Raw genomic sequence first — 27577 nt, 5'->3', positions numbered from 1 at the left:
GTGCAATGTCATGTGATTTCAGGGGGCGTACCTTAGACCCAGTTTCACCTGGCGCTCCACGACCTCCGTCTGTACCTGCCCGCCCCTGTGAGAGAGACACATTAATGGTGTCAAAACACAGATTCATAGTACATCACACACACCGTGCCGCTATTGTGGCTAGCAAAATGTAAGCAGATACAGATACTGTACGTTACTGCCAAGAGGAATACAATATCTGGTGTACAATCACAATCTATCTAGAAATCTTAAATTAAAGTATGGTCTTGACCTGCTGTATGAGTAAATTATCATGATAGCTTTGGTGACATATAAATAAAAACTGAGTGATTGATTGACTGATTGACTGACTGATTGACTGATTGACTAATTGATTGATTGATTGATTGATTGATTGCTCACCCTCTTTCCTGCCTTTCCATGAAGTCCTCCAGGGCCTGGCATTCCACGAGGTCCCTATACAGAGAGAGACGCAAGGACATGGCCAAAGGGACAAGAGTAAATCAACAGTCACAGAGACAGAGAGTGGTATGACAGCTCAGTGAATTGTATAAACACAGCCTGGTCTTACAGAAGGGCCATTGTCTCCGTATTCTCCTTTCAGCCCAGACGAGCCTGGTAGACCCTGCAGCACAGGAACAAGAAGGCATGAGAGATACAATCTACAGGGGGTGTTTACAGTCCTCAGTCAAACTCACGACCAAACAAACACAAGGACACACAAATGAGTTAAATATCCATTCATCTGTGTTACTCTGAGGTCATTCCATCCTGGCATACAGTAGATTTATGTCAAGATCAAATTTGACTGCGGAGATGCTGAACAGAGAAATGAGCGTGCATAATGATCAGGGATTATGGGATACAGTGGAGACTGGAGAGCAGAGCATGCACACAGGGCACTCAAGCCTTGTAAAGGTTGATATGGAAGGTTGGGGAACCCTTGGGCTATGGTCCACAGATGGCCAAGGTCAGAGACACTCTTACCATGGGGCCTGGTCGACCAGTCAGACCCAACGGACCTGGGGGTCCCTTCAGTGACAGCTGGAAAAAAAGAGAATACTGGATTGTAAAAATGTATGCCATGTGTGCTATCTATCTACAGTTCAATGTGCAATGGTTATTATGGGAGATGCTGTCTCTTTATGATAACTTCCCACTGTAAGTGGCTGTACCTTTGTCTGTTGCAGGATAGCCTGGGCTTGTGCCTCCTGAGCAGTCACCACAGGCCCCTTCCGAGCATCGCCCCCGTGCTGGAACTGGGAGGAGTAAACACAGCGGTTTAGTTTAGTCACTACCCTGAAGAACTCTCCATGGTCCAGCACATGTAAATGAAGTTCAGTCACACAGCTCCCCCTTGTGGTGCTGCTACTGCACGACATTAGTACAAAATGCTGGCTTGTGTGTGTGATTGTATATTTTTCTTAATTCTTACTGGCAACATCAGAATAGTGCCTGGAAGACCTGGTATCCCATCAACCCCAGCCATACCCATACGGCCAGGTGGACCCTGGAAGAAAAACAGATAGGTGGATGAGTATGTGTGTGCGTGTGCGTGTGCGTGTGCGTGTGTGTGTGTGTGTGTGTGTGTGTGTGTGTCTTTGTGTATTTGCATTGTACTGCAAGTAAACAGCATATGGGAGGGATTGGGTATAAGCACACAAGTCTAAACAGAGAGAGAGAGAGAGAGAGAGAAGCATCCCTGCAATCTAATCTCTGTAAAAACATTTCCACAGGGCACGTCACTCACTGTCTACCTGGCTTCTGCTTATACATTTTCTACACAGCTTTAAACGGATTAAATAGATGCCTCAGGTTTTTCGACCTGATACATCCGTTTAATTGCCTAATGTACTTATAGGCGCTACATTAAATATTGAAGGCATGAGGCATAGCAGATTCCTCTGTCAATCACTGGTTATACAAACTAATCATTTGCTGCTGCCTACGGTCTCTGCTGTTGTCAGTCTGTCCATATTATTGATGTTACTGCTAGGACAGGTATGAAACCCCTTTCAACATCCCATCAGCTGTTTGTACCACTATCAAATTTAAAACAATAAGAATTATTGAAACAAATATGTTATTTGTTGGCTAGATAGGTAGCTAACAGCTGTTTCTGCTGTGATAGCTGATGTCATTTCCCAGGACAGCACTTACAAACAGGACGCTTGCAAAGGTTGGAACATTCAGGACAGCTGTTGTCATTGTTTACAGACTATACTACCCTGGCATTTACTGTAAACAGTGTGTGTGTGTGTGTGTGTGTGTGTGTGTGTGTGTGTGTGTGTGTGTGTGTGTGTGTGTGTGTGTGTGTGTGTGTGTGTGTGTGTGTGTGTGTGTGTGTGTGTGTGTGTGTGTGTGTGTGTGTGTGTCTTTATTTGTCAGGATGCATGTTAAACTAAGGTGAAAAATTTCCAGAGAGTGTGCATAATGATTGAGCTTGATATTTGAAAGAAATGGAGCACTGCAGCGTAATAGGCGGCCATCATCATCTAAGCGGAACAACATCATAAAAACATCCACATCGAAAATGACTGAACATCTATCAGAGCCTGTGTATGAGGGTCACTTATCAGGAAGGAATGACTTTGCAAATGAAAAAATACATGCACACTCGCACGCACACGCACACACACACACACACACACACACACACACACACACACACACACACACACAGAAGAAAATAGCATGTGTGAGTCATCGACCATCCATTAAGCCCAGCAGGTTCAGTCCAGTGAGCTAGGTCATTGTATCACAATGGACATACTTCAATATGAGGTCTTGGCCAAGCCCCCAGCTCTGTTCTCGCGTCATGGGTGTACTGGCTAGCCAAATTAATGTCAACCAGCCCTTTGGACAGTCTACAAAGAAACCTAGTTCCTATAACCAGCAGGGCGGCACACTCACCAGGTCACCAGGGTCTCCTATTGGTCCTGGAGGGCCGGTTGGCCCGAGTATACCAGGAAGACCCTGCAGGGAAAACACGGACAGTTAGTATGAAAGGACAGCATTAATGACCACTGCTGCACGCTAGCTTACTGTAATACTAAAGAACTTGGTAGGCTTACCGGTGGCCCTGGTACGCCATGGGGTCCTTCCACATATGTACCCTGTTGAATAAGCGCAGATACAACATGACACACAGCGTAAAGTAGCACAGTGTTGCCTCAGTCCTGTATGTTTTCCAAAGTAAAGTTATGATTTAGTACATGTCCACTGCCACAACTTACCGGTTCGAGAATGGCTGGCTCTCCCTTTTCGCCTTTCACTGCTCTGACGCTAGCCTGAGGTAGACAGACAGAAAACAACAAGTTGGCAATCAGTGAGCCCGGCAAATGACACCGGCATATACTGTAGCTACTGTACTGCACTTGATGTGTGAGATCGATTTGAGATCAAGGCGGACGGCTGATTTCACCTGTCCATCCCATGTCTCGGCTCCTTCACGCTCTGCAAAGCCGTAGCCGTCCTCATATAGCTCATACTCCTCATACTCTGTCTCGTTCTTGAGGTCTGCATACTCCAGCATCTGTCGATAAACGTAGAGGTGCGTCAGCGACAGCTGCACCTGAATCTGAAAACTGCTCACATCTACAGGACACAGCAGGATCCTCGACTCACTGTGTAAACCAAATTCAACCTACCTCATAATCGGTGACATTGGGGCCCACTGTTACCGTGGAAACGTCGAGGTCATCGTAGAGGTTACCGTATAATTCCTCATCATACTCCTCCACCACTGGCTTCTTCACTGGTCTGTCCTCCTGCATACCGACACACAGACCCAAATTAGACTGATTGCCATGGTCGACCAGGAGACGCTAATGTGTTAATTTATACTTTGTGAGTATAAATTAGGCATCAGCACTTCTCGTTAATGCGCAGTGCTTCCTGCTCTGTACGGTTTGATAGGAATGTTAGGAACACAGGTGGGTGTTACAAGATTTGCGTAGGTTACACATTGTCCAGGCTGTCGGGTGTGCAGTTAATCATGATGCTGGGGTGTAGTAATTAGCTGATGCGGGTGCATCACACAACCAGATGGCAGCATGGCAGCTACAGCATGTAGTAGTATGAAAACAAGTTGACATTGGAGATTAGCCAACAACAAGCTTTAAAGGGAATTGCAGAATCAGTTTGTTTAGTTTTTTTTTTGCTGTTGCTCATAATAAGGGATATTCAGAAGTCTGATAAAATAGTGATGCTTCAGAACTTCAGGGTGATATCTGAGGTTGATATCCACCTTGAATGAATTTCAGCAATTCACGCACACAGGAACAAACACGGATGCTCCATGCATAGTATACCACACTATCAGATGGTATGGGTGCTATGCATGGAATCTATGCCCTACTAGGACAAGATACTAACACAATCAACTAGGAATAGATATGTGTACAACACATATACTATGGTGACTACCATAGCATCCTCTACATTCCAGGAGGTGGATAGATATGATGATTAGAATGGTTTGGGTTAGTGGTGGTGGTGATGGTTTTGACAGACAACTGGAAGAGGGAATAAGTGCTCTCTAGGGTTAAGAGGTAGTGAGGGAGTGCTCGGGATGGGTTAGGAGCCTGGCTTAGGAGCAAGGAGGAAGGGGATCTAGTGGGGACGTGGTCTACCTCCACCGCAACCTCCTCTGCGGGCACTGCACTGGGCATCACGGACGGAGCCCCAGCGTTTAAATCTGGTTCATGGGTGGGCATCTCCACCAGCGTCTCGTCATAAGTCTGGGTGGAAGTGATTGCTTTGGCGGCCATCTCAGCGTTTAAGTCTGGTTGATAGTTGGGCATCTCCACCAGGTTCTCCTCATCGGCCTGTTTCTCCGCTTCGGCGGTCATTTCAGTGTGGGGGAACTCTGTGGGCAGAAAGGGCTCTTGGGAGAGATACTCAGGTAACGTGGTGGAGACCTGAAGGTAACCATCCTCAAGACCATCCTCTTGATGTTTCCTCTTCCTTGACCCCTTCTTGCCTTTGCCCTTTCCTTTGCCCTTGCCCTTTCCTTTTCCTTTGCCTTTTCTTTCGCCTTTGGAACCCTTGTCCCTCTTTGATTTGTTCTTTTTGCCCTTCCTGCCTTTTTTGGAGCGCTTCCTGGGTTCCTCCTCTGGCTGGTCGCTTTGCATCGTGGGGTCAGACTGAAGTGAAGACTGAATGTGAACAAGGTGATATACACAAGGTGAGGGAGGGAAATGAGGAGGAAACAAAAGAAAAAGAAAGAGGTGAATACAAACACATTATAGACAACAGCTAACAGGGCAGGAGGGGATGGCTCAGCATGGAGCTCCTCAGACGCTGGCCCAACTCCCAGGGCTCTAGTGAGAGCCCACAGCAAACAAACACTAAAGTGAGAAAGGACACTGTTTACCTCCTCCTCCTCGTCAAAGGAGAGACCCTGTTTGCTTCTGAGGTCAGGGGTTACCACGCTTATGATCCCACAGAGGTGCTAATTCTTTGTGTGCTCAGTCAAGTGGACAAATACAGTATGTGTTGTGTAAACCCTGTAGAGCGCTGCCACTGTGTCGGTTGTCAGCGATATGAACGGTCCCCCGGTCTGAGAATTCTGCTGATGGGTCAGTCTGTGAAAGGCACCCACCAGGTCGTTCGGGATCCATTTGTAAACAAGGTCAGTGTGTGGGAAAGAGTAATGGGAAGTGGGTCAGTAGCGTGACAAATGCTGACAAGGTCTGGATAAGGAGCTCATTGCTCAGCTGTAGTCCTATAAAGGCCAACTGAGCCGAGCCCCGGAATGGCCTCACATTAGCATTGATGAGTCGTCCGTCCCTCGAGCACCGCTAGGGAGAGGCTGCACGCACACAAACGCACATGTGTTCACTCTTGTGTACTGTATGCACGCCCACACACGCATGTACGGGCATGTGCATGCACACACAAGCTCAAACACACGCACACACGCACACGCACACATGTAAGTACACATACCTACACACTCACACATACACACACACACACACACACGTACTGTATGTACACATACAGGGGATATGTACATGCACACTCTCACACACACACACACACACACACACACACGCACGCACACACACACACACACACACACACACACACACACACACACACACACACACACACACACACACACACACACACACACACACACACCTCGTCCCTTTTGCTCTTTTTGTCTCCCAACCAAAAATAATTACACATTAATTCATCTCCATGATTGATTCCATTGCCTATGCAGGCCCTAGGATAGGAAGAGCTATGATATCCTGTTAGATGTACAGGCCCCTGGCTCTGTGTGTGTGTGTGTGTGTGTGTGTGTGTGTGTGTGTGTGTGTGTGTGTGTGTGTGTGTGTGTGTGTGTGTGTGTGTGTGTGTGTGTGTGTGTGTGTGTGTGTGTGTGTGTGTTTTAAAGCTGTAAAGCTGCATACAACTCTTGCCAATGGAACGTAAGGATGAGCCTCTGCTGGCTGCTTTTCAAATCAGATAGAGATAGCTCTTCTTGGAATGAGGGCTTATATGTATTCTGACTCTCCCCAATGCTAAATGTATTAGTATTGTATTCAAGACCTCTTCTTGGCTGAGCGGGTTGGCCTCTCATAAATCATGTGATCAAGGAGCTGAGTAGGACTCTGGCACACACAACGGTTCAATTGATATGCATGCTTGTACTGCCTTATTATTATTGGTTGGCTGAGAAACAAGGGCTTCCATGAGTTCCCAACGCAGCCAAGCTGAAGCTGACGAGAACCTGAAAGTGTCATAACATGAACGTATGGAGACCTTGACTGTAATTTTAGGCTTGATTTGAATCATTAATCTAATGAGACCTCAAAATTAAATTCCTGCAAAGCTCGAGGTCTTGAAGCGTTCCAGATATTGTGCAAGACAAATCGCGCTGCTTTCAGTCATTTCCCTGCAGCATCTGGATTCAATACAAGACTAAATTGAACAGGGGCCGTACTTGTGTTTTACTGTGGAACGATTGACGATATGGTTTGCATTATCACCTATCCAGTATTACTGCAATGTTAGGTGCCTGTGTGTGTGTGTGTGTGTGTGTGTGTGTGTGTGTGTATGTGTGTATGTGTGTATGTGTATGTGTGTGTGTGTGTGTGTGTGTGTGTGTGTGTGTGTGTGTGTGTGTGTGTGTGTGTGTGTGTGTGTGTGTGTGTGTGTGTGTGTGTGTGTGTGCGTGTGTGCGTGCGTGTGTGCGTGTGTGCGTGTGTGTGTGTGTGTGCGTGTGTGTGCGTGTGTGTGTGTGTGTGTGTGCGTGTTGGTGTGTGTGTTGGTGTGTCTCCCCCTGCTGGTGAGAGTACTGACCTGGGGTTCCAGAGCATGGCTGTTATAGGGCAGAGGAGAATCACAGTCAGGTATGAAGTTAAGACAGTAGTCCTCAGCGGCGTGGGGGTCCTCCACAATCAGCAGCTGCTGGATTTCTCCCTGGAAAACACAGAGAGACACAAGCATCCTGTCAGCAACAACTACAGAAGGACCAGAATCGTCCCACCATAACTTTGGCTGAAACATAACAAGAGCAACTCTAACTTCTCTGATCCTTAACATGTTCCCATGGTTCTAGCAGGGAGATTACTGTGAACGTATAACAGTCAAATAGCTCACCCGTCTCACCCCGCTGTCACAAGCCTCTCAGTTCCCATGCTGCCCTAGAGGCCTAGCCAGCGTAGATAAACACATGCATAAACACGCGCAGGCTTCCTGTAAGCGTCTGTTGGATTCACTGGACTCCTCACGCTCAACATCTTTCTCCGACATAACCCCTGATTACTACACAAGCCTCTGCCTGCGTCCTTCTGGGACAGGCTATGGATATTGCCAGTTATCCAATGTAAACAACAGCCCCATGGCCCTATTTGACAGGAATGAGATCAGATCAATGATAAGACTCTCTGAAAGTGACATGGCATGGTAAACAGATTGTTGGGTAAACTGTTATCCAGGGACAGCTGGGCAGGCATGTGTGATGAATTGAGTCAGATTAGCCTCTTGATGTAGCAGTAATTACAGTCCCATTGTAATCTCTTTAATTAGGCTCAGTGGCCAGAGGTGAAATGAATCAACATCCGTTAACAGTAGCTCATACATCACCCCACGCAGCCCAAATCATGCCTCATAAGAAATACATGAACACAGTAAAACCACAAATGGATGTATACAAAGATAAAGTACATCCCCGTATACCAAAGGACGGAATACGAATTTGAATGAGGACGAATGCTTGAATATATATGTCTATGCATGTAGCTGCAACCCTGTTCTTTACTTTAAGAAAACATCACATTAGAGAGAGAGCGAGAAAGAGGGGGGGGGGGGGGTGGGCTGGGGGTAATTCAATCCAAACTCAGAGATGAGAGAAGAGATGACATGACAGAGAAGTTCCTATCCAGGCTTTCATCTAACAGCTATCTTTCTGAAATAAACCGCAAGAAAACTTGTGCCCGAGTCATGACCCATCCTGCTTCATTTGCTTTGAATATCTTAAGAGAATACATCTGTGGTAAAGTGGGGAGGATTCAGGAACATATTAGCCTCAGCTGAATCATCTCAAGCGCCAACCATGACAAACACAAACATCCTGCATTAGCTCAGACAGACTGAGTGTAAAGTTGCATAGATCTGATCTGTCAGAGTTGCTCTAACAAATTCCCACTAAAAGCCATACCTGTGATTTAGTGTGTTAGAGATGGTGACCTCTTCTCATTAACTCATTAACCTGTTGTGTGATGGGGGCCCTGCAGTGAGAGGTGTGGCGTCTGCAAGCCAACATTCATAGCACTCCACCCAATCAGATCTTGCCAGGGCCTTATTTGAGACCCTTGACCCATTGAGTGCATTCCCCTTCACCCAGCCTTAATTAATGAGATTCCACTCTCTAAAATCCAACTGCCTCTGGTGTGGCGTATCATCATAGATATGTTTTCTTGTGTGCCTGAGGGTGAATGTGAGTCCATATAGGTTTATAGCAAACAGTGAACACAGCCCTCGTCATGAAACAGCACGTTGTTGCTCTGTTCTTGTGCAACAAGTAACACAACTAACCAAAAACATATGACTGCAATCAGACAGAAATCATTACCGAAAGGAAAATGCATCTACGCCAGACCTTGACCAATTTACTCTTCAATCATCCAATCTGTGAGGTTGTTTTTTTATTAGATCTGAATCTGAGCATTGAAACAAAGCCCTTTAATGACATGCTTGATACAGTATGTCAGCAACTCAACATGTGCCCGCGTCAGCAAAGCACCCAAAACATTTCTGTTTCTCCAGCACTAACCCAGATGTAAAGGGTCTGAATTTTTCACAAATAAACACTGGGCTGGATCCTATCTGGGCAGTGAGCGTGTTGGAGACACACAAACAGGGCACACAGAGGCCACAGAGGGAGCTCAGCCAGACTTGTGGACAGTTTCATGTTTGCTTTGGTGCAAAAAAGCAACATGGCGTTTTGGTTTTTAACGCTAAAATCCTGTAGCTGTTTGCCGGCAATCTGGAAGCAATAGAAACATTAGGGGCTGACCGCTGTCCCCAGGCTCACATGCTGTGCTCCCACGCTGGGAGGACTGGGCCGGAACACTGGCTCCTTCTACCCCCGAGCTCTCAGCTCCCAGAACCAGGTCCTGGGAACAGAGGCCCAGAGGCCTGGCCTGAGAATGGACTGCTCCACTAAATGACCTCTCCTCCCCTGGTACCAACCTCACCCGACTCGCATACCACACACACACAGGAACACACACACACACACACACACACACACACAAACAAATACGCACACACAAACAAACAAACAAAAAAACAAACACACACACACACACACACACACACACACACACACACACACACACACACACACACACACACACACACACACGCACACGCACAAGCACAAGCACACAAACACTTACAAGCACTCTTTTCAACAGATAATTGTCATGGACATCTTTTAAGAACCACTCTTAGTGATACTGTATCAAGTCCTTGCCATATGTTCAAATTTGATAATTGCAACATACCCTCACATAGGTGTGAAACCATTATCGAATAATGAATCAACATGAACATGTATTTAATTACATTTTAATGTATTGTGTAAGATTCAATGTGCTCTTAAAACATTCACCACAAAATTAATACTTGTCTTTCATTGTGAAGGGGGAGGGCACACACCCAGTAACTTTGAGTGATGCTGACTGATGGCGATCAAATCATTAAAAGAAAAGAGAACGCCTCAAACGTTTCTCTGACATCATTTGACATCACGTCAGACTGTTTAGTCGTAGATCCGTTCAATACATGCATATTTGTATCATTATAAACACACAGATTCTGGCTAAAACGAAACAGTCAATGCAGAGTACAACTTTCACTTATGTCCAAATGCACAGATGCAAAAACTAAAACAACAACTAAAGAGGACAATATTATTATAATTATTATTGAAAACGGCATCCAAACATTCAAGGTTTTCCAGGATGCGTGGGAACCCTGCTCATTTACTCATTGACTGAACGGAAAACATGGACTGGATGGGTGACAGAGGGAAGGATGATAGAGGATGATACAGTGAGTCATTGCCACAAATATCACCACCACAAGTACAGTAAAGGGCGGGACTGTTGGTCTTTTGGAGCAAGGGCAAAGACTGACAGTACTGAGGAATGATCTCCCTTGCTATTAACAGGGAAATTTATGGAGCCCACATGGAGACAGATTGCTTAATTGGAGTGGGACACTGTGATGTATCTCAAGAAATAAATACTGGACTGCCTGTCACAGTCTGCACACGGATCGTGTGGGAGGGGATGGGGATGAATGACTTACGCCATGGGATGGCCAATTGTGGAAAAGTTAGGAGAGGGTGGAGCTTGTATGGGGGGAGGTTATTGTGGGGAGCTATTTGACTATGCAAGCATACCCAAAGGTGGCGACTGTCCTGTCAGCAGCAAGGACATCTGGTTTTCTTCTAGTGAAATCAGAGAAGGCACGTGCCCACTAGGCTAAAGATAATAGCCCCAGCCCTCTGTACTTATTCCAAAGGTCAAAGCAGCTTTGGTTTTAGATGCAAACCTGAGGGGGTGAAAGATGGTAAGATGGCCTGCAATGTGAACTCTCTCTCTCTCTCTCTCTCTCTCTCTCTCTCTCTCTCTGTCTCTGTCTCTCTCTCTCTCTCTCTCTCTCTCTCTCTCTCTCTCTCTCTCTCTCTCTCTCTCTACTTTTCTCTCATTTCAACGATGAACAGACACAGAGCCTGAGGTCATGGCAATAGAGGGGGCTTAAGCTGATCTCTGTTGCATGCTGGGGGCGAGTGATTTAGAGTGGAGCCTCATTGGGAATGACAATGATACACAGTTGCATATTGTCATGGGAGGCACGGAGAAGGATTTATGACAATAAAGGTTACTGAAATGAAAACGAGGAGAATTGGAACAGATCCCAGAACTTAGTTTCCAACTTCTGGCTCTTTCTTCTCCTGCGCACAGATACTCTTATATTCATGTGTGTGAACAGCTATTCGATTTCCCCGAGCTGTGGAAGCCAACTTCAACTTCAAAGGTTAAAAAGTGGTTTCCGGCAAGCAAACAATGTAGAGGAGTGGGGCAGGAATAATGGTCTGCACGACCCCTGTCCTCCTCTGCTGACAGGTAATAAGGGCCGAAAAAAAATTGCTTGTCGCCACGGGGGTCAACACAGACAGAGAAGCAACAGGAATTCCTCTTCCATGGGGATCAGGTCTCGCCCCTACCACCAGACATGACTGGAATACATACACATGCACTAATTCACACACAGCCTGCAATGTCCAAACACACAATTGTCCATTCATATCGCCATCAGCACGTCTACACCGATCTAGGCTGACACGTCCAAACAACAAAGGCAGTGTGTCAGTTGTTGTAGGTGCGGCGATGGAAACGGAGCTTGGGCAAGTCTGGACGACACTGATCAACCCCCCCACCCCCCTCCTCACATCCCTCCTGGCCCCTCGTCCTCTTTTGTCCTCTTTTCCCTCTCTCCTTCCCCTACCTCTCTCGTCTCCTGTCTCACCCTGCCCTCGCTCAGTCTCATTACAGCCCCAGCCCCTCCAGCAGTAACAGCAGACCCAGCACTTCTGATACAATGCATGAGTGTGTTGATGTAGAGACCTGGGAACATTTCTAAGTGTGTTACTTTGAGGAATGAGGTTATAAATAAGGGAAAGTCATCCAAATGGAAAACACAAGGTTATCAGGAACCCCTTGTGGCGCCATGTCAGAAGATTCAGCTAATACGCATTATATATTACTCTAGTGAATAGCTCCACTGGCTTCAATTGCCTACTTGATGAAATAAGCTCACATCGTATTCATCATATGAAGCTGGTAATCACCTCCTGTGCTCCCTTAACGAGAAAGGCTCCCAAAAAGAAAACATATTTCATATCGCTGTAATTCCAGGTATCAGTCAAAGTAATTCCACCATCAATGCTTGTATGTGAAATAGAACATTGAACATAAATGCTTAAAACACTAAAAATCGAAATCCCCCAAATTGCTCAAGCAGCAAATTTCATCAAGTTTGATTTCTTCTATGCCTGGTGATCAGGTTCACCTACCTCAAATACACCCTCGTCCAGGAGCCTCGTCCCAAACACAGTGACGCCCTCCGTGCTGATGACAGGGTTCTCTCCTCGCAGTAGATCCAGGGTCTCTATCTTCTGACAGTCGAGGTAGAGGGTAACAGACTTGCCCTGCACACTGTAGGCTATCCTGTGCCATCTAGGGATAGAACAAAGGGAGAGTGAAGGGTGGGGGCAGCTTAAGAATGAGCTTACCAATGCAGGGGGATTCAAAGTCAAAATACAGCAGTAACCATATGTTTCGCTACAGGCTGTAAACACAAAACATATGGTTACTTCTGTCTGCCGAGTACAGGTCAAAACTGTATCCAACAAAATGCAGCGACGCAAGGAGATGATTCAGAGGCAATCTATGTGTCGTGAGAGTCATACAAACAGACAGGTCCTTTGAGCTCCATGACAGAGAAGAACAGATTTTTCTACAGTCTGATGATGAAGGGCAAAGACATGTAAAATATTGAATAACTGCATCAGGGGCTCTGGAAAATATTCTAGTACATTCAAGGTCGCTCAGTCAGGGTCAAGGTGTCAGTTTGTCTGTGTGTGTCAGAATCAAGTGGGGCTATTTGAGGTAAACACTGTTCTCAGTCATACAGATCTACTTTATCAAGGCACATTCTACACCTGTTGAAGCAACTGATTGGCTCGGGAGGTAGATATTATTTTTTATTTATTTTACTATAGTGTCTTTGCACCAAAGGTGCCCCCAGCCCATATGGGCTTATAAGACACTATTATAATGTAACCGCTTTAAACCTTTAGCCACCTAGCTCACTACGAGTTGTGAGCTTGTAGATGTGCTATCTTTTATATTTTTTGAAAATGTTAGAAATGTCTGGACATTTGTATCTATAATGACATGTCCAACATAAGGACACAAGGGTTCATATGGTTAATATCTGTATCAATTTAACCCATACAAATCGGGAAAGAATCTGTGTCATTTCAGATTTCTTTAGCTATAAGAAAATAGCAGATATACAAGCTCATAGCGCGTCACTTCGTGTCGTGCTATGAGCTTGTAGATCTGCTACTTTTGAAAAATCTTCAAAATGTGTGCAAATCTTTGAATATACATATTTTTAAAGTGAAAATTTTTAACTCTAAATCTTTGCTTCTGGGGGTCCCTGGAACAAAATATTTTTTAAATGGAGGGTCGGTGGCCAAATATATATCATTTTGGGGGGGGGGGGGGGGGGCTTGATATGAAAATGTCTGAGAACCACTGATATAACATGTTTTTCAGAAAACTGTTAGGATTTACAGTAGAAGACATTTGTAGACTCTGCCTCAGGTCTTAATGGGTTAAACTGAGAGGATGAATGCCTCTGGGGGCTATACCCACTTTCCATCTGACAGGTTGATCTTCTTGAAGGTAGGGTACTCTTGTGGTGAAGGCTGACCCCGGTGGTCCTCATACAGGAAGACGGGTGACCGGCCCACCTCAAGGCCCAGTTGCTGGACCCCCTGTTCATCATACACAGAGACCAGGAAGAACTGCGTGCCCTTCTTAGCTCGGACCGTTGCCATCAGAGAGAAATCCACAGGGAAAGGGGAATCTGTAGAGAGGATGAAGAAGAAGATGAAGAGAAGATGAATGAGCAGTGGTGAAAAAGTAGTCACATTTTTTTCTTAAGTAAAAGTATCGATACTGCAATGTAGAAATACTCAGTTACAAGTAAAAAAAAAGTCCGGAATTCAAAATTTACTTCAGTAAAAGTACAAATGTATTGGTATCAAAGGGTACTTAAAAGTACCAAAAGTAGAAAGTACTCATTAAGCAGAATGCCCCATTTCACAAGTTTTCAAATGTATAAAATGTATAAAATCTTTTGAAAATAGCAGATCTACAAGCTCACAAAATCTACAAAGTAACTAGTGACTAAGGTTTTCTAATAATTGTAGTGGAGTAAAAGTACAACATATATTTGCCTCTGAGATGTAGTGGAGTAGAAGTAAAAAAAGAACTGAAAATTGCAAATACTCCAGTAAAGTAAAAAATACCTCAAAATTGTACTTAAGTAAATGTACTTAGTTACTTTCCACAAGTGTGAATGAGTGAGACAGAACAGGAGAGGAGAGGAGAGGAGAGGAGAGGAGAGGAGAGGAGAGGAGAGGAGAGGAGAGGAGAGGAGAGGAAAAAACAACAACTAAAACTTCATTAAGTGTCTAGTACCAGGGAAAAGCTGCTTTGTGGGGGCACTGAGCTGTATCTTCTTGTCTATCCTGTAGGCCAGGTCTGTCTCCTCCATGCCTTTCCTGGTTCTACAGAGGCCAGCCTCCATGGACACTCCCTCCATGTGGTCCGACAGCTCCAGCAGCTGGAGCACATCCACGGGATCAGCTACGGGGCGGAGAGGACGAGAACAGCAGCAACAGCTGAATTAGCAGACATATGAAAAAAAGCACACAGGGTGTGTCGTGTACAAAATATCAAATGTAAATATTAATTTTTGACAAAGACATTTATCTTTTAATAAGTGACTTTCTGGCCATACCAATCCCTGAACGGAGGAAACTACTAAGATTACTAAATTGGACCTTATGACAGAAAGAGTATTTCATAGGGTGTGTTGTGTACAAAACATCACATGTAAATATATATATTTCTTACACAGACATCTATCATTTAATAAGTGACTTTCTGTCTATCCCAGAATGTTGAGTGAGGAAACTACTTGATTACAAAATTGGACCTTATGACAGAGGGCAACAGGATGCCTTTGCTGATGTCAGTCTTACAGCGCCGTTGGGCTGATGCTGCGATCACACTCTGCTCTGTCTGCTCTGTTAAGTGCTAGTTGTTACGGAGCAGCCGGTTTAGTGGGGCTGGAAACAAGATCTCTTAAAGTGTATGGGCTTCCTGCTTTCTGGGAGCTGGAGGAGACAACTCCTTAGAGAAGTGGCTGCAGGTGGCCTGTCTTCTGTGGCTGTTATTACAGGGAGAGAGGTGGTACGCGGCCGAGCTCATAATCCTACTGCAGTGTACACCTGTCAGCTGCCACCTGCACGCAGCCCCTAGATACGGCAACAGCAAGCATCTAATTTATCTGATTCTGGGCGCTTCGCCGGCATAACAAAAGCACATTCAAAAGCGATTCATACACACAGTAACATTTTCAGTGTTAACCCATTCAATCCGGGAACGAGCATCTCTGTCATTTTAGATTTCTTTGGCTATTCAAAAATAGCAGATATACAAGCTCATAGCTCGGCACAGAGTGCTATGAGATCTGCTATTTATGAAAGATCGTGAAAGTTTGTGCAAATCTTTAAATATATGTTTTTTAGAGTGAACATTTGTAAAAATATCTTTGTTCCAGGAACCCCCAGAAGCAAAGATTTGAGTTAAAAATGTTCGCTTTAAAAAAAATATTATATATTTGCAAAATGATTTTTCAAAAATAGCAGATCTACAAGCTCACAGCGTGGCACTCGGTGAGCACCACGGTGAGCTTGTATATCTGCTATTTTTGAATAGCCAAAGAAATCTAAAATGACAGAGATGCGTCCCTGGATTGAATGGGTTAAAATTAACAATTTTACAGTGTGGTTACATATCAAAGTGTACTTATTAGCAATGAGCACAACTCCATATAGGGATTCTCCCAGCGGTAAAGACTACAGTATGTCTCGTTACAATGAGTCTCATTTGCAGTCGGGCCAGTCGCGTTATTAGATGTTTTGTTGATAAAGTGCTGCCATGAGCATTAGGCGGGCTCAGAGCTTTGTGTGCAGGCGGTCTCCCACCAGCTGCCAAAGGGAGTGTGTTCAGGGCAACTCAGCACTTAGCATTCCAGGCGTCTGAAACGAGGAGCCTCGAATCAAACCGCTTTACTCACTAGCTCTCCTTTTATTCTCGCCGTTAATTAAACATGTGGAGGGAGTTCACTGGTGCCCCAGACATTGCTCGCAGAAAAACAACATTTTTATGGCATTATTTATTTTTCACAGCAAAAGCCCTTTTATTTTTGGGCAGCTCTGAGCTCGCCCACTGGGTCCCCTGGCACCATTGCAATGGGCCTGTAAAGAGGTTAAGCTGTGAATTACAGCCAGGCCTTCACAATAGAAAACATTAGTAACCGATCTAAAGGTATTTTAGACCAGAAGGGCTTAATTTTTATAATTCAGCACAGAGTCGTAAACAGACCCAGTAAATTAAATAATTTACTGCTGGCTCCCTGCCTTCCAGCGAGCAGAGCGGTGGTTAGGCTGATGGCCTACAGCCATACGGTACCTGGCACTAATACAGACTCGCCCACACACGGACATTTATGACCCTTTTCAAATCTGTGTAATTGGCAGGCATGACTGTGAACCAACAACTAAATGTCAATGAATAATTTATCAGGTCAGAGATCAGCATCCATCTCTCTCTCTCCATCTCTCTCGCTGTGTCCCATGCCTCATGCACATGCATACACAGAGACGGAAGAGGAGAGGTTAATAGGCCCTGATGTCTGGAACTGCCTGAACAGTATTCTAATTTGAAGCAGCATGGGTCTAATTATACAAGACGTTCGGGACGTTTCTGTCCGCTCGTCAGGAAGAGCACCTGACAAATGGCCTGGACTAACTCAATCAACTTTTCACCACAAAACACTTTCTTCTGCTGCATTTTTTCCAAATCCAAGCATTCCAAAGAGATAACGCATCACATTACTGCACAGAACAATAACAACAGCTGAGCGATGAATTGGTCATTTTCTACAGGAGGTGAGATAAAGTAGCTAGCACAAGTATCTGTTCACTATCTAGCACAAAATAATTTCGTTTTCATCTTTTAAAAGAAGACAAGAAGAGATAATAAATTCTCTTCACGTTGTGGCGGCGTGCTGAAAGGAGGACACCCTTGACCTTACAGCCCTCCGAGTTCTCTCGACATAACACAGAGCTGTCGATATGTGCAAACTACACCGCAGGGAACACAGAGAGAGAGGAGCAGCACAGATTCCGCCAGGAAAGAGAGACTGCTTTCACAATGAGCTGAAATAAACTTTTTTTTTTTTAATGCTGGGAGTAATATGCATGCATCCCACACATACTGTATACGTATGTGCAAAAACTAATGGATGCAAGCTGTTGGTGGATAAAAGTGGTAACCCAACCCAGAGGAGGACGCCACGGTCACGGATGTGACGCATTTTGAGCTGGTAGATCTGCTATTTCTAAATTAAATAAACTCTTGCCACACGTCCCATCCCCAAAGAAAACAAAGGGCTTTTCTATTATAATGTTTAGGCTGATGATAGGTTCTTGGTTTACCTATGATCCTAGATTACTGAGGCTCCACGCTTTTGATGTATTACCTTGTGTTTACCTTGCTTACCGTAAGTCGCTAATTGCCTAAATTGTAAATGGTGCATTTATATAGCGTCTTCATCCAAATTGCATTACAAAATTCACCCAGACGGCAGAGCCCAGGATCCCAGGGATCGAACCAGGAACCTTCCGATACCCAAGCGGCCTCCTGAGCCACTGCCGCCCCCAAGTAGAGTAGTACTAGTCTATCTCAAAAGAGGTGGCATTATTGTAGTAGAGTAACGTAAGCTTCGTTTGAACAACGGTAATGATTTTGTACGGTGGAGAATAAATTAGGCACCATGGTGAAAGGATTCAACCACGATAGCTGCATGTCAGAGAGAGCAGTGACTCTGATGAAGTACACAGTAAAATCCTCAGTGTTAATTTAGCCCGTTCAATCCGGGAACGCATCTGTGTCATTTTAGATGTCATACCGAGTGCCGAGTGCTATGAGCTTGTATATCTGTTTGAAAAATCGTGAAATTGTGTGCAAATCTTTGAATATATATATTTTTTAAAGCGAACATTTGTAACTCAAATCTTCTGCTTCTGGGGGGTCCCTGGAACAAAACATTTTGAGATGGGGGTCCGTGGCCAAATACGTACCTAAAAATGTTTTCTAAATCCTAACAGTATGTTGCTATATCAGTAGTGCTCCAACTTTTCCATGTCAAGAACCCCCAAAATGATTGAATGTATTTGGCCGCGGACCCCCCCATCTTAAAATATGTTGTTACAGGGACCCCCAGAAGCACAGATCGGAGTAAAAAATGTTCGCTTTAAAACATAATATGTATTCAAAGATTTGCACAACTTTTCCACGATAAAAAAGAAAATAGCCAAAGAAAATAAATCTCGCCAAAGAAAAGAAAATAGCCAATGAAATATGGTGTGGCGATAGGATGCAACACCGATAGCTGCATGCTAGAGAGAGCAATCACTCTGATGAAGACTTTGATGGATCTAACGATCCATGGGGCAGTCACACTGGGAAATCCTCCACGTTTTCACTATTACTCCACCATCCCCGACTCTAAAGAAGAAGCCTCAGGCATCTGAAGTCTGGATCTGGATTTGAGCCAGGATCAATACCAGACCGCTACCCGCCCCATGCACCCTCGACTTGGCTCTGTTGCCTATCAGGCTGAAGCTGTGCCAATCGATCTAGCGGTCCTGCAGCATTACCTGTATTTCATTAGGCCATGTAGTCATGTTCTGACCTTACCTGTCTACCCGCCCCCCCCCCCTTCCTCCTATTATGGTGTTATGGCTCAACATGATCGATCCTCTTTGAAATATCACCAGATGTGGTTGGTCTGCATCGTACTAGTGTGCTTCATGCCTGCCACTACACATTGAGATGTGTTGTGAGCTTGTACATCTGCTATTTTCGGTGTGTGACACCCGTGCACAACCAAGTATAATATATACTGTACATAGTATAACTCAGGCTTCAGAGAATGAGCGTCTACTTCTGCAGTAGTGTGATGTGAATACAGATTTTGTTTTTACTGAGCAAAATAGAGATCAGTGTTTTCCAGTAGCACAATAAGGTCAGAGTTCATGAGAAGGGGAGGAGATTAGACATCCAGCAATTCCCTTGCGGTGACATCTAGTCTGTGCACGCAGATGTGAACATACGCACATACGGTACATGCATGTGCAGTGTGTGTGTGTGTGTGTGTGTGTGTGTGTGTGTGTGTGTGTGTGTGTGTGTGTGTGTGTGTGTGTGTGTGTGTGTGTGTGTGTGTGTGTGTGTGTGTGTGTGTGTGTGTGTGTGTGTGTGTGTGTGTGTGTGTGCGTGCATGCATGCATGCATGCATGCATGGATGCAAGTACACATTCCACATAATGACATTTCTCTCCCTTGCTCTTTCTCCTTGTAGCACTTGTGTGAGACGGTCTGCAATGCGGAAAATATTGTCCACAGTCTTTCTGGCAGAAGAGGCCTGAATTAGCTCCAACTCGATTTCACAGAACACGCTCTGTCCGAAGCAAATGTCAGCAGGCCATCCACAACAGTATCTCTTCTCTGACTGCGTGACACTTGACTCAGTGTTTCCATGTCATCAGACAGCCCAGTACCACCTCATCACATACAGTGCATAGATATAATGTGCGCTCTGTGCTTCCTCAGCAAGTGTCTCTGAAGGCATTCCATCTGACTCACACCTCCTACACTCCCCGTTTTAAGCCTGAAAACACACAATACTGTACTGTCTAAAACCATTGTGCCTAGGAACAAGGGGATTTTTTAGGGGATGTGATGGGGCCAAAATGGAACCAGGGCCAAGAGAAGTTCCCACCAAATGTTTAGAACCACACCCTGAGATGAGAAAGGAGAACAGTTGGACTTAAGTTGGATTTATGCTTAGCTGAAAATAGCCAATGCACAAGCTCACAATGCATCGTGCTGCAAAGCATTGTGAGCTTGTCGATCTACTATTTTTTGTTGCTCGACACCGCACAATAATGTATTTTTTATCAAGCCTCTCTGTTCTCTACACTCTATTTATGTGACTGTACCTTGTTTATTGACTAGATTCATGCTTACTCTGCTTTTTCCAATCTCGCACTTGTAAGTCGCTCTAGATAAGAGTCTCCTAAATGCCTAAATTGTAAATTTAAAATTGTAAACTGTAAGCCCTTTAGATTACTTTGTGATGTTTGCAGATGCTCTTGATAATAGTATTGTGACTTGACAGCATATCTGCACATGGTATCCATGTGTGTATTAAGAGGATAAATGGAGACAATATCCAGCCCACCACAACCCCTTCATGTTTGTTTTAAGTGTCATTCTACATTAAAACTACTGCTCACAATGCAGTTCTTGGGGGAAAAAAGAAAAAAATCTTCTATAATGATAAATAAGACAATGGGGGCCAATTGGTAATGAGTAGTTGATGACAGATTCAGCGGAAATGGCTGAATAAACCCAGACACCTGCTCCAAGCCTCCGTGAGGAATAGCTTTAATCTAATTAGCAGTGGGCGTGACCCTTGACTGGGTCAATGCTATGTGTAGACAGGAAAGGTAACAAGCCGCACAGTGATGGAACACACACACACACACACACACACACACACACACACACACACACACACACACACACACACACACACACACACACACACACACACACACACACACACACACACACGCAGAAATGAGTTGTCAAACGACACACAGGCACACACTGCTCAATAACAACTCTATAAAATAAATGAACAGCACTTTCCACCTAGCAGTCTTGCTCTACATTTCTCGATATATGTTTTCTGTCTGTCAGCAGTCTGTCAAACATTCACTTCCATTATTGTACAAAATTAATTTAGGGGGGAAATTAAGGGGGGGGGGGGGGTGCACGTGCATCTCAACAATGTCTATCACGCAATGGGGTTACATGGAGAAAAGGAGGAATTCATTTGGCAGCAGCAATGCAAACTGGGGGAGTTGGTGATATTTATCCTGTTGATTGGGCTCCAGGGTTGGTCTGCTTTTAGTTATTATCACTGACAGTTTTTGGGACCTTGTCAAATCAGCGGTTGTGCGGGATACCGCTCGGAATCCACTCCACAACCTTTTGACTGATTGATACGTCTTCTGCTGCAGCGGTTCAGGGAAAAGAACCCAACATGTGTGAACCGTACACCACATAATATACAGAGCGCGTGTGGATTTCGTGGCGTCGAGCCTGCTTTGTTGCATTGCACAAATGCACACTGTATGCTGCGTCTGTCTCGGACAGGCCTGCAACGGTATCATTTACTCACCACATCACAAGTGGCAGACGAGCAACTGTGATTAGCGTTTTGGGAGTACTGAATATGGGTCGTTGGGTAAGTCCTGTTGATAAGGCTTAGCGTCATGAGTAAAGCCTGATTTAGGCTTCGTCGTACGATGGGAGTATAGAAAATGTGAACTAGGCTTTGGGGGGTGTGAGCATTGCAGCTGAGAGCCCTGTGTGCAGAAATCTGGTTGGAAGTTTGCCTCCGTTTAACATTACAAACACTGACTGCATTCTTCAATCTCCACAGTTTGTTCTGCTCTTGCTTGTTCACAGCATGTCGGGCCGACAGACAGGCCAAGAGCTGCTGAGCCCATAGAGAAAACACCTGCCCTTCAAGGCCTCACTCTGTCCAGGCACTACACACACACACACACACACACACACACACACACACACACACACACACACACACACACACACACACACACACACACACACTCACTCACACTTTATGAGCAAACAAATATACACCTCAGCCTATCCTGCAAGGACCGATATGTAAACATGCACACACATGAACTAGCACGAGCAATTTTATTTATTTTATTTTATTTTATATCAACACCAGACCGCATCACTCATTCTCTCAGATATCACAACAGCAGGGTATCGTCATGGTGCACAACACCAGGGCTCAAAGCATACACATTCTGCATAGACACACACATACACACACTTGAACACATGGCACACACACACACACACACACACACACACACACACACACACACACACACACACACCATATTATTCTTTCAGAAGTCCTGTTCGTGCATGCATTTGAAGGGAACTTCAAAGCTATAAGGGCCTCTGCAGTGTGCGTTGCTTTGAAAGTAAAGCCTAATTTATATTTCATCATATGACGGCGTCGAGCGTCAGAAATAGCCGATCTAGAAACTCACAACGCGTCACATCCATAACGCGTTGTGAGCTTGTACATCTGCTCATTTTGACGACAAATTAGGCATAAGACGTGTTGTTGCCTTCTGAAGGATAACAAGCCATCGTCTTTGATAAGGGGCGCAGAGAGGCCACTGCTTTTTAGTGGAAAGGGGTTATGACACACCAGTGTCACAGAGGCCACTGTATTGTGACTCAAGAGGGCACAGATGGTTTTGGTCAAAGGAATTCCGATTCCCAGCTTCTTTGTGATCCACGAATATGACATGGGTTTTCTTTGGCTCGTGGTCTGGGACACAGCCAAATAGGTCAGCGTCTATGACGCCTGACCGTCACCGTTCCACAGACGGTATCTCCCATCTGATCCCACAGAAATGTGCCCTAAAACCATGTTCATGAGCATTGAGCTCTAGGGTGCCTGGGGGAAGTGGGGGGGGGGGGATGGCTTTCTGGATGCCAGATGTTTATTGCACACTATAGATAGGAAACAGGCTCTACGAGTTGTTTTACTGTCACTTACACTATATCACGTTTATATTTATGTCACATTAGACAGATAGTATACAGTTTCCCTCCACAATGGCATTCAGATGATATACTGACAGCATCAGCAGCTGCACACTGTAAAGTCCTTAGTGTTAATTTAATATGTCTGTCAGTGTACAAATGGAACCACATGGAACCTTGCGGGTGTAAACTCTCTGAGTTAAATTAACACCAAGGATTTTACTGTGCAGCTAACAGTTCATATCAGCATCGAACACTGTCGCCCTCCCACATCTAATGTTTCCATTAGAGAAAGACAAACATCTATAGCAGCAGAGTCACAACAGGCGTGGACTTCCTCCTTTCCCACTGCACTGTTTCGAAACTCATCTCCTCTTTTCCACTTGTTTTCATTTGCCACTAATTTGCTGCTGGATCAAAGGGGAACAAGCCTCGTTGCCACCCTCCAATGGGAGCCGGGTGCAAGATCAGCAAGGCAGCTGGATCACACGGGACACGGGAGAGATGGGGGGTGGGTGGGAGGGTTCTACGTGTGTGAATTCCCCTCTGTCACCCAGCCAGCCGGGTGCTGGGCGGGGCGTGGGGGATGTTGGAGGGGGGTTACAGTAGCTGTAGATGAGGAGGCACGCAGCATATTATGACATAAAAACAACCTCTCTCATTTCACAGCCTTTCGTTGGCACGGAAGAAGATAAACTAAGAAGAAAATGTGGTGAATTAAAAGAACAGAGGATTCATAAACTGTGTACGTGTGCGAAAATGTCTCACTTCCTGTCATCAAACGTGACTACAAAGAACTCTCTCATCTCTCCCAGACACACACACACAACGCATATGGGAAAACATTATTTTAGTGTAACACAAAAAACACACGCATGTACACATGCGCGCGCGCACACACACACACACACACACACACACACACACTCACACTTAAAAAAAAAAAACACACTCAAGACTGACATATCAAATGGACCACATAAACCATAATCGGTGGTCTTATGATTCAACTTCTGCACTATTTTGTCTTCTCCTGCCAAGATTTAAGCTACTGAATTCCAGCAAAATTTTATCCCAGCAGACGTTAAGCTGTGCAATGAAAGTCACTTGTGTAAATGAGACATCTTTAAGTACTTTTGTTTGTTGTCCAGAGGGTTAACTCTTACTGTTGAGGCATGTCTTTACACCAGGCAGTCTCTAAATGCAGCACCTGCAAGGAAATAGTCTGTCACGGGTCAAAGACACTCAAGACACAGCCACGGGGCATGCAGGCCTATTACTCTGATCATAAAGGCCTTAAATGTCCATTGTGGGTGGTAGTATAGTTGTGGGCTAAATTAAACATAGGCTACATGTGCACAAGCAAGTTGTAAGCAGCTATCCTAGGAGATGGGAAGCGTGAAAATGGTCACAGCACTTTAAACACAGTAAAATAAATAATAAACCTTATTATCAGTCCAGCCACCAAGTCACTATAGACAGACACCACTCTTTGACAGCGACCAAAACCATGTCCTGCAGACGGATAATACTATAAAACAATGAATAGATAAATAAATAGGCCTAGTGTACAATTCTACAGACTTAATGAGAATACAAGAGATTTTGTTGTAGGCTGAATGAGAAACTGCCCAATCGGAAATAGAATGCAAACATTATTATAGCCTAGTACAGTAGGTAGGGGATATACAATAAAGACAAATCTGGGTGCGAAAATAATCATAACAGGGCTGTAAAGAGTGTGTTAGTGCTAAGCGCCTATGTGCACAGTGGGCACATTAAACAGATCCATGACAGGAATTTTAATCTACTCTGGTTGGTCAGTGTTTGGCCATATACCTCTTTCTCAAGCCAACGTTAAACCTCTTCACAGTTAGCCGACATTGGTCACGAGCAAACTCAAACATGACATCATGCAGCCTGCTCTGAGGGCCCATGTCCACAAACAGAACACCTGATGCGGTGAACATCTATGCAAAAGCTGAAACTAATGTTCAATTGATAAACTGAGAAGCTGAAGCAATCCAGATGCACTCCAACCAGGGGCATAATACATTTCTGGGTAAACATAAGAATGGCTTTACAATACATATTTAGTTCTGATAAGTTCTGACAACTTGTATGGCTTGCAGTAGCTATGTACATCATTTGATCCAAGCCTGAGTCATTTCAGCAGGTTCTCTGTGTTTAATCCCAGCCTGAAGCAGTTTAGTGGGCAAGTTCAAACCAAGCAGCATCACCAAATATTCAAACAGATCTAAATATCAGATATCACACAGAAGTTCTCAATCAAACAGCAAGGAGAAAAAAAATAAACTATCATGCTCATATAGCTTAATGGTTGCCTTGCAGGCACATGATAATAGAGCTGTCTGCAAAGTGCATGGGACCTGGGATAACGGAAAAAGAGCATCAATTACGAAATGGACCAATAATGAGTGTAGCCTATCAGCCCCATTCATTCTCTCGCCTCCAGGACCTACATACTGTAATAAGCACTTGATCAGATTCATTTCTCGGCAGGTGTTCGGTACAGGCTACTTTACCAGCTTGAGTCGTTGTTGCGTGCAGCAGTAGTATAAGAAATAGCGGTATTGTCCTAAACGCCCTCGTCCATTTTAAGCGGTCCATCTTGCAAAGCGGAGACCCCCCTCGCCTCCGCCACAGAACTTTATAACAATTACAGAAGGTTGAGGGTTTCTAACAAGCAGCCATGCGTAGAGAGAAGATAGAAAGCAGTGCGGAGCTACATGCACTCTCTGTGGATCCACTTGATCTGATTGTTGGAGAAGTTTTTTTGGAGGCTCCTCTCAACTTCTTCTCCCTTCTGTCCTTCTCATTCAATTTCTCCCTCCCTCCCTCTGTTCTCCTCCTCGTCCCTCCTCCCATAGGACGGCGTCCCACGGCGAATCAATGGATGAGGCTCAGTCATAAATCACCGCTTCATTGGCGTGCGCTAAAGGTTTATCACTGCTGCTAATTTGTTACTTTGTCTCACTTCTTATCGATAGCAGAAGAAGATACTTTACTTGCTCAGTGTTAAGGCACCGTTCGTTTAATAGCTATAGCGACCCCTGTAAGTCTAAATGATATGTTGCAAAGACAGCCTTGGATCAAGAGAGATGTATTTTATCGAGTCTGACTGACTTTTACTTTCGTATCTATGATAGTCTTGGGCTTCACCCCCCAATTGTCACTGAACATCCGCGCGGAAAGCCCGTACTTCTCTGTACGTGTACAAAAAAAACATATAAAGTGCTGACCCTGTAGCCCCGGATATTAATTCGACATTAAAAACCCGTGTGCACTGTATTAGTCCGTATTTTTCAATAGATATGTGTTTTAATCCCGTCTGTGTCGGATTCTGTCGGAAGTTCCCTCCCTGTATTCCTCAATGGGCGGTAGTTACGGGGCGCATCCGGTGAAAGCCGGTGTTACACTCGATGTAAACAGGAAGAAAACGAGAGGGGAAATGGCGTTCAGGCACAGACGGGATTAAAACGCATATCTATTGAAAAATGTGGATTAATACAGTGCACAAAGACTTCGAATGCCGAGTTAACATTTTGGGCTACCGGGTAATTACCTCATATTTTGCATTTGTGCATGTTCGGAGAAATACGGACTTTACTGGTGAATGTCCATGGCACTCTTGGGAGTGCAGCCCAAGACTATCATAGATATGCAATGCAAATGTAAAAAAAAAATCGATAAAATACATCTGTGAAAGAAAAGAGAAGGCAATTGTGAGGCTATTTGGCTGTATAAAAAGCCGGTCGTAAAGTGTAAATAGGATTTAAATGTCCAATTTATAATTGGTGAAAGTGACAACAAGATGATGTTGGTGGGGTGATGAAAATAAAACTAACTGCACATATCTTAGCATTTAAAAAAAAAAACTATGTTTACCCCAGATCAGGGGTTTTTCATGGATGTGCCCAAGCATTGAACTTCACAGCAATAAATAAGTAGCCTAACTACAGCACCCCTGGCCAGTTCAAGGAGAATGATCCCTCATCCCTGGTTGAATGTTGACCGACCAGGTTATCTTCACCACCATCACCTGTATATCAGCAGCCAGCAGACAGATATCACAAGCCTGCTGGCTACATAACCCCAGGTTAGAGGTCAATGGCTGCTGCTGACAGTCCAGGACTGGGTTAGCAGTTCAGGCCTGCTCACATTATACATATCCACAAGTACCAAGGGTTAAAACCAGAAGATTTGTCATCACACAGCCCTCTAACTATAGAGTCCACTAATGTTTGATTAATAGTGGTGGTCCTCCCACCTTGTAAAGTTCTCTTGTTATGGTCAGCTGGACTAGCAGGGTCAAAATAAATATCACAAGCAGACAAAAGTCTGCTCTTTCTCCCCCCATGTTTCCACATATGGTTGTACTGTATGCACTTATATATACTGTAATACAAAGTATACATTTA

At 44.6% G+C, this 27577-nt stretch overlaps 1 protein-coding gene across 3 annotated transcripts in view; it reads right to left on the bottom strand.

Annotated features, from left to right (window-relative positions):
• Positions 1-25954, bottom strand: part of col5a3a (collagen, type V, alpha 3a) — a 62005-nt gene extending 36051 nt beyond the window's left edge. The window contains exons 1-18 of one of the 3 annotated variants that reach the window (XM_080447912.1): positions 25682-25954; positions 24302-24345; positions 14808-14975; positions 13977-14190; positions 12608-12770; positions 7317-7437; positions 4635-5161; positions 3651-3770; positions 3425-3535; positions 3237-3290; positions 3075-3116; positions 2914-2976; positions 1436-1510; positions 1176-1259; positions 988-1044; positions 572-625; positions 403-456; positions 32-85 (exon numbers count right to left, since the gene is read on the bottom strand). In XM_080447912.1, the coding sequence (XP_080304038.1) occupies positions 32-85; positions 403-456; positions 572-625; positions 988-1044; positions 1176-1259; positions 1436-1510; positions 2914-2976; positions 3075-3116; positions 3237-3290; positions 3425-3535; positions 3651-3770; positions 4635-5161; positions 7317-7437; positions 12608-12770; positions 13977-14190; positions 14808-14931 (1917 nt within the window). In that variant the 5' untranslated portion in view covers positions 14932-14975; positions 24302-24345; positions 25682-25954. The remainder of the gene's footprint in view (positions 1-31; positions 86-402; positions 457-571; positions 626-987; positions 1045-1175; positions 1260-1435; positions 1511-2913; positions 2977-3074; positions 3117-3236; positions 3291-3424; positions 3536-3650; positions 3771-4634; positions 5162-7316; positions 7438-12607; positions 12771-13976; positions 14191-14807; positions 14976-24301; positions 24346-25681) is intronic. The other 2 variants (XM_080447911.1, XM_080447913.1) reach the window with 2 other exon arrangements.
• Between the last annotated feature and the right edge of the window lie 1623 nt (positions 25955-27577).

The sequence above is a fragment of the Gymnoscopelus braueri genome (assembly GCF_963280865.1).
Source record: "Gymnoscopelus braueri genome assembly, chromosome: 13".
NCBI classification, from domain to species: domain Eukaryota; kingdom Metazoa; phylum Chordata; class Actinopteri; order Myctophiformes; family Myctophidae; genus Gymnoscopelus; species Gymnoscopelus braueri.
Note: the sequence above shows the minus strand (reverse complement) of the source record. Positions and strands in the feature narration are given on the sequence as shown.